Source organism: Setaria italica, chromosome IX, assembly GCF_000263155.2.
Source record: "Setaria italica strain Yugu1 chromosome IX, Setaria_italica_v2.0, whole genome shotgun sequence".
NCBI lineage: Eukaryota > Viridiplantae > Streptophyta > Magnoliopsida > Poales > Poaceae > Setaria > Setaria italica.
The window spans coordinates 5540416-5550207 of NC_028458.1; the positions used below are offsets into that span (position 1 = coordinate 5540416).

A 9792-nucleotide genomic window follows, 5' to 3' on the forward strand; every position below is an offset into this window, starting at 1 on the left:
GGATCAGCTTCAGATTCACGTGTGCTACGTGATGCAATGTCTCGGGACGATGCATTGTTATTCCAAGTGGGAAATACTATCTAGTAGATGCGGGATACACCAATGGACCGGGCTTTCTTGCTCCATATCGATCCACTCGCTACCACTTGAATGAGTGGGCTGCTCAAGGGCATAACCCATCCACTGCCAAAGAACTATTCAATTGCGCCATTCAACTGCTAGAAATGTGATAGAGAGAACATTTGGGCTATTGAAGATGAGGTGGGCTATACTAAGAAGCAACTCATATTTTGACTTGCAAAATCAGGTATTCCGTAGTTAGTAACCTAGCTTGAAATTCATCTTTGAATGACCCTAGCTAGCATGCAACTCATTTCTACTAAATTCTTGCAGATTAGGATCATTAATGCTTGCTGCATATTGCACAACTTTGTAATTGATAGACAGAGAGATATGGATGATTTACTTATACACCAAGTTGATCAAGTAATATCTTTTGAACCTCATGAAGTTCAAAGTGAAGTGGGTATGATTACCAATGTTCAATCAACAAATGAATGGAGCAATTTTAGGGATACCAAAGCTAACCAAATGTTTGCTGATTACCAAGCAAGACGTGGTCAATGTATGATAAATTCTATCATCAATGCATGCTTAAAATGTATGATAAATTTTAGTGCTCCTAATATTTTACTAATAACCTTTTGTGAACATTTTTCCTGTAGGATATGGAGAAGGGCAAGAAGTCAGGCTCGGGCAGGGGTTACATTTCTTGGAATGATGACATGGACAAGGCTCTTCTTGACACATTTGTGGAGTACTATAACAAGGGTGACAGATGCCAGAATGGGTGGAAGTCTCATGTCTATACAACTGCTATCAAGAATGTCCGAGAAAAGTGTAATGTGGATATCTCAAAAGACAATATCATGGCGAGGAACAAGACCTTTGACAAACACTACACTATCATCAATGGTATGCTGGAATCAAGTGGATTTGGTTGGGATTGGAACAAAAATAAAATATCTGTTGATAGTGATGCTGTATGGGAAGAATATGTGGCGGTAAGTTTCAAAAACCACTTATTTCAATATCTGTTTAGTATTTGGCAGAATAAGAAAACTGCTAACTTGCTTTCTCAGTATTTGCATAGTTCAGGAAATAGTTCAATTTGTTGCTATAGTTTCTTGCACTGTGCAGTTGACTTGGTACCTTGGTGTATATGAGACATGAAGGTATTTCACTGAGCATGAGGTCATTGCAAAAGTAATTATGCAATACATGTGCTCTTTGTTTTAAGTGAGAGTCTGAGATAGTAGGACTATGTACACTTTGTTTTGCTACATGCATCTGTTCATTTCTGAATGTCAATTTGAATGCTACTGTGTAGGACATAACTTCTCATCAGGTATGCTACTCAAAGAGTCTATCAATTTCCTATGTTGACTACAGCTTGCTGATCTCTTTTTCTGTTCTTACTTAGCTTGTATCCTCTTCAGTTCGGTCTCTGTTTTGTTCTGCAGTGAACTGTTTGTTAAAAATATTTCATTTATATCTGGGAAGCAAATTGGTAGCTGCCGGGTACCTTGCAGTAAATAAATTCCAATTTATACTGATTGTTTGTTTGTATTGCTTGATACAAAAAAAAAAGCCAAACAGCTCACTTATCCTTGCTGCAGTAATGTTAGTTAATCCTATTCAACTATTTGCTGCTGTGGCTGCCGTGCACCAGGATAGTTAATCCTATTCAGTACTGTTAGAGCACAATATATATGCATGTCTAGTATCCTTGCTATTGCTTTGAAGTTGGATATATATGTGTTAACCATTTGTTTTTTTGTAGAAAAACAAAGAAGCTTCTGGTTATAGGCACAAGACTGTCTTGTACTGGGACTCAATCAGCTTGGTGTTTGGCAAAGACCATGCTACCGGTGAAGCGGCAAGGACTGCAGCTGAGAGCTCAAAAGACATGAGTAAGGAAGATCTTAGTAACAAAGAGCCCACATCATCGGCAACTTCAGGAAGTTTAAAGAGGCAACGGTCAGGCGACTCTTTTACCTCTATGATGGCTGAAAAACTAGACAAGTTTGCTGAAGCACTAAAGGAGGAAGCCCCTAAAGGACCAACATCAAAAGAAATTCTAGACACACTGAATGAAGTACAAGGATTGGATGAAGACACTTTGTTGGACCTATTTGATATCCTGACCGGTGACGCACGCAAGTACGAGTCTCTGTTGGCGCTTCCAGAGAGGATGAGGAAGAGGTGGCTTCTAAAACAGCTCAACAAGTGAAGAAACTAGTTCATCTATATCAAGTGATGGATAATATCTATTGAACTTGTAATAATATGTAGCTCATCTGAAAGTATTATCTTGTATTTTATCTGTATTTTCCTAGCTGGAGGTATGTAACTCGTGTATGATGTGGTTTTCTTCGAAAACAGTGCTAAGTATTAGTCTGAAAACAGTGCTAAGTACTCATCTTTAATTCCTGAGAAAACAGTGCTAAGTACTCATCTTTAAGCTAGGAATTTCGAAGCTATCAGATTTAACCTATATTTTCCAAAGAAGTAGTTTCCTCTCTAATCAACCAAACAATATTTGGAATCTAATTCTAGGAATTAGTTTCTTTGTACATCCAAACAAGAAAATTGAAATGAATCTAATTCTATGGAATTTAATTCCTATTGAATCTAATTGCTAGAATGAGATTCTTAGAATGAGATTCAATTCCATCCTAACAAACGGGCCCTAAAAGGAATTTCACATGTTAATTCATAAAATATACAAGCTATTGCTTTTCTATCCTGAATTCCTGATTCTAACAGCCAGTTCACTCCATCCAGGAAGCCCAACACTAAGCAAGATCAGTAAAAATGCTCCGTAGATAGTACATATTTTTGTTCACTTATATTTTCTTGTTTACGTTACAACTCAATCACTGATGCGACAACAAAATTACAACAATTTCGCTGTACAACCTTCAACGCATACTACTCCCTTCGTTCCGAATTATAAGTGTGCTAATACTGATGCTACAAAGAGATGCTGGGGCAAGAAGATAGAAACCGACTACTATTGCATTTTGGAACGATCCACTTTAACATTTCACCACCAACAGCGCCTAAGTTCAAGAAGCGAGTACTACCCGTAACTATACAAACAACACTTGGGAGCTGGAACCGTGGAATGATCATATCATCTCGTCGGCTTTGGACGCCACGGGATTGGCCGTCATGGGGTACCCCTGGTTCCCGTGCACCGACTGCTCGTACGTCTCGCCGTCGCCCCACACCGCGTACGCGTCCTCCCCGTGGATCGCGTCGTCGCCGGCCGCCAGCTGCTCCTCGCCGAGCCGGAGCGGCACGAGCAGCCGGACGACCAGGCACACCGCGCTCGTCACGCCGACGTTGAGCGCCGCGACGAAGGCGATCCCGGCCACCTGCACGCCCACCTGCCGGAGCCCCGCGGCGGCGCGGCCGTCCTTCACCGCGTACGCGAGGCCCACGTACCGGGGGTCGTCGCCGAAGAAGAGGCGGCAGAGCCGCGGCTCCGCGAGGACCCCCGTCAGCACGCCGCCGAGGCTGCCGGCGACGCCGTGGGTGTGGAGCACGGCGAGCGTGTCGTCGACGCGCTTCAGGAGCCGGCTCCGCCTGTGCAGCACCATCATGGTGCACCATGGCACGCTCCCGGAGGCGACGCCCATGAGCATCGCCGCCCAGCCCTGGACCAGCCCGGCGGCCGGGGTGATGCAGACGAGGCCGGTGATCATGCCCTGGACGGCGCCGATCACGGAGGGGCGGCCGAAGACGAGGCAGTCGAGGCAGAGCCAGACAAGGAGGCTGGTGGCCGTGCAGAAGTGTGTGTTCACGACGGCGACCGACGCGTCGATGTTGGCGGCGTACGGCGCGCCGCCGTTGAACCCCGTCCACCCCATCCACAGCAGCCCGGCGCCGGCGAGCGTCAGGAGGATGTTGTTAGGCGGGAACGCCTCCCTATCCTTCGCCGTCCTCGGACCGACCTGCCGCCGCCCATTGATGATTGTAAGCTGCCAGCTCGTGCATAGCCATGGCATTCAAGTGTGTACAAGGATGTAAGGAGCGTACCCAGTAGGCGGCGGTGAAGCCGGCGATGCCAGAGGAGAGGTGGATGACGTACCCGCCGGCGAAGTCCATGACGCCGGCCTTGAAGAGGAACCCGTTGGGGCTCCAGAGGCTAAACGCCCCGATGGTGTAAGAGAAGGTGAGCCAGAGCGGCACGAACAGCATCCAGGCCCGGAAGTTCATGCGGCCAAGGAGCGAGCCGGCGACGAGGATGAGCGTGATGGCGGCGAAGACGAACTGGAAGAAGAGGAGCGTGGCGGCCGGGTAGGCGCCGGCAAAGCCCTGCTGGGTGAGGAAGGCCTGGTCGAGCGCGGCGAGGTCGGGGCGGCCGACGAAGGGGAGGAGGCGGTCGCCGAAGGACATGCGGAAGGCCCAGAGGCACCAGCAGACGAAGGTGGCGGCGAAGGCGTAGAGCGCCATGAAGGCCGAGTTCACGGCCCACTTCTTCTTGACGATGCTGCCGTAGAGGATGACCAGCCCCGGCACGCTCTGCAGCCCCACCAGCGTCGCCGCCGCCAGCTGCCACGCGTTGTCTCCCTTGTCGAGCCACTCCGGCGCCGCCTCCGTCGCCATCTCGACGGCCGGTGATCGAGACAACGCAGTGGCGCGAGTTTAGTGTACGGGTGCTCGCGCGCGCCGTGTCCACGGGGAGGGGAGAAATCAACAGAGGCCAAGTGGAAGGTGGGCGAGAGCTATATGGGAATTGAGGGGCGAAAAGGTCTGCGAGGGCGGAGCGGGAGATGTGCAGATTCTTCAGATAGTTTGAACGACGAGATTCTGCTGTGTGGCTGGCTGGATGCTGAATCTGTCCGCTTTTCTGGGTGGTTTTCACTGCTGCAGTGACACCATTTCGCCACAATTAGCGCATGATCTCTTGTTCAAGACCGCGTTTTTTGCATCCCGGCTGTGTGTGTTTTATACAACGATCTGGTATTGAATTAGCAATGGCAGCAAATAATTCATCCTTGTAAGAACTGTGCGTAGGGCACAGTTTGCTGGACCAAAGAACCAAATGGTTGAAGCAGTCTTACCCTGAAAAAGTTAAGCCTGGCTGAAGGCAATAGCTGCGATTAACATCATCTCAACACACAAGGTTGTCCTGTATGCAAATGGCGGAGTTTCTTATGAAGATCAGCATATACGAATTGATCCCCGTTAATTCCACTGTATCACGAAAGATTGCCAGTTTGGCTTCATGGATGCCATCCATTTCGCTGATTATGCTCATTCGATTGGGTCAACAACATATCGGTGCATGGCTGCATGCCATATGTAGACAACGTATAAGCTTCCACTACAAAAGTCACTAGGGCCGAACCTACATAGCATTCTCTATTTACAGCTGGGGAGTTCGACAGAAATCCCATGTCAATGCATAGTTCAAACATATGGCACGCCAAAAATCAAATAGAACATCAGAACCGAAAAGCATCCCAATTCCTAGTTAAGTTTCAAATTGGGCCATTTGCGTAGCTCATTGAACAGTTTTGGAATACCGTAGAAGAATAGTAATCAATGAGATCAAGAATCCACACTGAGTCAATAGAATGTCACTATCACCTATAATCAATTTAACATCACTAAAAGAATGGGGTTTCTAAAATACCAAAATCTGAGCACCTCTATATACCAAACCTCAGAAGATTTACTAAAAAGCCTGCACCCAAGGAAAAAAGGACGACAACGGTGAAACACACAGTTACTTTCCACACTGTCCACACAATGAAGGGAGATGCTTGCTCAAGGACTCCCAGTAGATTTTCCTCGGGAAGAAGAGCTTACATAACCAGCACAGCAAGCTCAAGCAACAACAGCAGGGCCCTATTTCAGGAAAACAAAATGTGTTTAGAAGTATGAAAATCATATACAGCTGTAAGGCAGTAAGCTTCATAAATGGAGCACAGTAGTTCAATATATTTCCAAGGGATGCATATCAATTAACTCAGGATGGGCTATGCAAGAAGCAATTTGTTCCTAGAGTTATATGATTTCTTCCTTGACCAGTGATTCAGTGGTAATGGCCCATGGGATTAGCCAAAGGCGACATGCAACTTCACAATTTGCAAATCTTTCTCAGATGACATATGGAAAGCATGCATATCCAAAACTGACGAACTGTTCTAGCACTCTAAATCTGGTTACTTCCACTTTGACCTTAATTGCTTGTTCTCAAGGTCACAGGTCAGTGACTCTGCGATGTTTCGTGATTGTGATCAAGAACCAGGACTGGGTCTACTACTTACGTTCAAATAAGCTGTTCGGTGATCATGTTTCAGGCAAAGTGAAAGTCCAAGAATCGGACAAATTGTGCTACATCAGCCATGATTGTGAAACAATGATGCTTAGCTACCAAAGTTTGCGGTCTGAAGCTATTTGGCATGCTTTACTTAATATATTTACATAGTAGCAAGCACAGTTTTAATTATCAATCATCACTTACTTTGGCTGTTAGATTTGACACAGCTAATTGGAACTTTTCTCTGGTTCTTGAGCCAGCAACATGACCAGCCTTGGCGACCTTGCTAAAAGCGCCATTCAGCCAGCTTGTTCCAGCAGACACATACCTGTAAGTTGGAGAAAACAATCGAAGGAATTAGCAAATAAAGGATGTTGGTAATAATGAAGGTACAAAAGATATGTTAGTCCATTCTAAGCCATATTTTGAGGATTAATTAACAAAAGCAAGGATGAGAACAGACCTGTTGGTTTTCACAGCAGAGCCTGTATCATTAAGCTTACGCTCTGCAGCCAGCAAAGCAGCCATTGTTTTGTCCGAAACATGTAACCTTTGGTCTACTGATTTCACCTTTTCATTGACAACTGATATCCCATTGTTTATCTTCTCTGAAAGGCCAACACGTTTATCAAAGGAATTGATCCTTGCTGATGCATTAGCTCTCAACTGATGTTTCTCATCAAATGCTTTAGCCTTGTTCACAGCATCTTGTCTAATTGCAGAACCCCTTGCAATCACATTTGTCATGACATCATGGGCCTTGCTCACATAGACACGGCTATTGGGACTGGCATTGGCCTATGCGGCAACACAAAAAGAACCTTTTAGTTAAATAACAACTGCCAGTATAATACACATTGTATAAAAATAATGAGACAAGATGATAGTACGCTTTGCATTAAAAATACCTAAAATAGACCTGTTAATCATCGGCTGATAATTTTTTAATGGTGGCACCCCCTGGGTACCTTGCAAGTACCATAAAACATCTGAAATAACATATACGCATATATAGGTTCCAGTTTATTTATTTATTTTGGTTTCAAATATGCAGTCGCTATTCAGTAAAAAAGTGTGAGATGTTTACACTCGGTCACTGCCTCATCCCTACAACCACTTCTTACAAGAGACCCCTCTATTAAACTTTTTTTCAGTTTGCCCCTGCCCCTGGTTAATGGGAGGCTCATGATCTAACATTCTAACTACAAGGGAGAAGAAACTTAAAAATTGCATTTGGAATTAAAGGTACCTCTGGGGAATACTCCAATTCCGCATTAGGAGCTGAACTTGTACTTGTCACCTCACTGACCAAAAGTTGCTGCATAATTTTCAAAATGGATATCTCTATGAAAAATAATGACCAATAGAGATTAATTACATTTATGTAACATAAGTTAGCTCAATGGTGTACCTGTTCAGTAACAGGGATGTAGATGTAATCTTCAGCTGGGGTTATGTTCACAACTTGATCCACAATTGTTGCTCCCTGGAAAAAAATTACATGATATTTGATATTGCTCCATGGTAACATGAAAAGAAACAAATGTAATCAGTGTTTCTTTGTTTCATAATGCTGCAGATCAATCTAGATGATGAGATGCATAATAGAGAGAAGAAGACACTATTGTATTTCACTCAGAAAACACACAAACAGGAAGAGCTTTTCACTGCAGCAAGGGCTATTTGAAATTTAGATTGTCATTTTGCAATTGATGCACAAATGCAGACTTGTATGCATGCTGGAAATAAATAGTTAATTGGCATGCTTATTTCTTACATGGAACAGATTCACAAAGTCAAAGAATCGCATTGTAAAATTATAATTTATGTTGCTCACATACTGACTGATTAAAGCAGGCATTAAAATACTCAATATCTTTATTCTCTCTGCTTATTCATCAATCTTTGATGGCCTCCTAAGGATCTTACAGATGACCTGAGGATCCCCATACATCATTCGATTGCCAGTGCATGAAGCACATGGCTTATGGTCAAAGAAATTTAAATAATTAAACTACTATTCAAGAATTCTGCATGTGCATGGATCCTCAGATTCTGTGACAAACTCCAATTAAGACGAGGTCAGAGTGAATAACCAAACCCTGTATGGAAAATTGTCTATTAAGACGAGGTCAGAGTGAATAACCAAACCCTGTATGGAAAATTGTCTATTTCTTCCTAATTGATACGTACACCAGAACAGGTCATGCATGCTTAAACCACTGAACCAAAACACCTTTAACTTTTTTTCCTCCATCCCTACATGCTACGATATTGATCGCAACCGACACAAAATTTGGCTTATTGCGGCACCTGTATAACCCCAAACGTAACAGGCTAACAGACACATATACCTACTTCGCTATTCATAATGGCAGTCCCCACACACAACATCATTCAGGATACGAATTCTAAAAGCACCACATCCAAAATAACCAGAAAAAAAATCTCCTAGACATGTCAAGGAAATAGATGCTCAAGGCCATACCGATAGGAGAAGGGCAATCTCGAGGGCTTTGGGATCTTTGAATGTGACGTAGGCCGTCCTCCCCGTCGCCACTCCGTCACTGCAATGCAACCACCAACAAGAGGCTAAAAATCGTAATGCAGTTCAAATTACTAGCCGAAACGGAAAAGCTGCTAGTAACACATCAAAGGATAGGCGGCTAAAAGAAGAAGAAAGAAAGAAATCAAGAGGCGCTCACAATCTGATGTCGACGTGCTCGATGTCGCCGGAAAAGGAGAAGAACTCGCGCACCTCCCGCTCCGTCGCCAGATCTGAGATGTTCCGCACGCGGACGGTCCTCACCACCCTCTTCCCCATCTCCTGCAAGCGAAACCGACCGGGCGAAACCATCACAATCCATCACCGACACCCCCCCCCCCCCCCAATCCCCAACGCAAGCCGGTGCTCGCCGCCGACGCTGCCCAACGAGAAAACCAATAGACGACGCTCACCTCCATAGCGCGGCGCCGAGAGAGAACTCAGAAGAAGCGGTCAAAGAAACCACCCCGCCAATCCGGGCTGCCCGAGAGAACCGCGCAGCGCGAGGAGAGGAAGGCGCAGTGGCCGGCCGGGCAAGGGCGCGAGGCAGGCAGGGGCTCGTAGGCGGGCGGGCGATTGGCAATGGCGTGGTCCGGTTGGTTACTCGTCGCCGCCGCGGGTTGCTGCTGCTACTTTTCTTGAGCTGTTCGCTGCCTCGGTGGCCGAGGAAAATTAATAAACGAAAACGAAGCCATCCCCTCCTTCCTAATCATCTACCCAAATACCCCTTCTACCCTCCCGCCAGGCGCGGATCGCCTCGCGGAGGGTCCAGGGGCAGAAGAGTAATCTCCCGATGGGGTCTTACTTGGGCGACATGCTGGCTGCTGAGTTTGCTTCGCGACGGCGCCATCTCTCCTGACCTGTAAAACTATTTTTTATTCCGACGAAAGCATTAATTAAATATGGA

General features: G+C 45.5%; 3 protein-coding genes across 8 annotated transcripts in view; 1 reads left to right on the forward strand and 2 right to left on the reverse strand.

Moving 5' to 3' along the window:
* LOC101768243 overlaps positions 1 to 2524 on the forward strand; it is a 6222-nt gene extending 3698 nt beyond the window's left edge. For 4 of the 5 annotated variants that reach the window (XM_004981723.3, XM_022823272.1, XM_004981722.3 and 1 more), the window contains exons 4-5: positions 726 to 1064; positions 1844 to 2468. In XM_004981723.3, the coding sequence (XP_004981780.1) occupies positions 729 to 1064; positions 1844 to 2293 (786 nt within the window). In that variant the 5' untranslated portion in view covers positions 726 to 728 and the 3' untranslated portion in view covers positions 2294 to 2468. Of the gene's footprint in view, positions 1 to 203; positions 308 to 393; positions 626 to 725; positions 1065 to 1843 lie in introns of those variants that run through there. The other variant, XM_004981721.3, reaches the window with a different exon arrangement.
* Positions 2525 to 2886: 362 nt separating this feature from the next.
* On the reverse strand, positions 2887 to 5387 carry LOC106804108 (putative ammonium transporter 4 member 1). 2 transcript variants are annotated; one of them, XM_022823271.1, is made up of 2 exons: positions 4108 to 5387; positions 2887 to 4022 (listed from the first exon to the last, which is right to left on the reverse strand). In XM_022823271.1, the coding sequence occupies exons 1-2, from the start codon at positions 4675 to 4677 to the stop codon at positions 3195 to 3197; spliced, it is 1398 nt and encodes a 465-aa protein (XP_022679006.1). In that variant the 5' UTR covers positions 4678 to 5387; the 3' UTR covers positions 2887 to 3194. The 2 variants fall into 2 exon arrangements, with proteins under 2 accessions (XP_022679006.1, XP_014661249.1); XM_014805763.2 differs by having other exon boundaries at positions 2887 to 4049.
* Positions 5388 to 5548: 161 nt separating this feature from the next.
* Positions 5549 to 9551, reverse strand: LOC101767834 (binding partner of ACD11 1). Its single transcript, XM_014804606.2, has 8 exons — positions 9299 to 9551; positions 9046 to 9167; positions 8829 to 8907; positions 7752 to 7826; positions 7590 to 7658; positions 6804 to 7138; positions 6545 to 6668; positions 5549 to 5925 (listed from the first exon to the last, which is right to left on the reverse strand). Exons 1-8 carry the CDS (start codon positions 9302 to 9304, stop codon positions 5905 to 5907), a joined length of 831 nt encoding a protein of 276 aa, XP_014660092.1. The 5' UTR covers positions 9305 to 9551; the 3' UTR covers positions 5549 to 5904.
* Between the last annotated feature and the right edge of the window lie 241 nt (positions 9552 to 9792).

Coding starts and splice junctions, on each gene's coding strand:
- LOC106804108 (XM_014805763.2), bottom strand. CDS start 4,677: ATGGCGACGGAGGCGGCGCCGGAGTGGCTCGACAAGGGAGACAACGCG. Junction 4,050..4,107: donor GCTTCACCGCCGCCTACTGG/GTACGCTCCTTA, acceptor ACGAGCTGGCAG/CTTACAATCATCAATGGGCG.
- LOC101767834 (XM_014804606.2), bottom strand. Junction 6,669..6,803: donor TCTGCTGTGAAAACCAACAG/GTCTGTTCTCAT, acceptor TCCAACTTACAG/GTATGTGTCTGCTGGAACAA. Junction 5,926..6,544: donor TGTCAAATCTAACAGCCAAA/GTAAGTGATGAT, acceptor TTCCTGAAATAG/GGCCCTGCTGTTGTTGCTTG.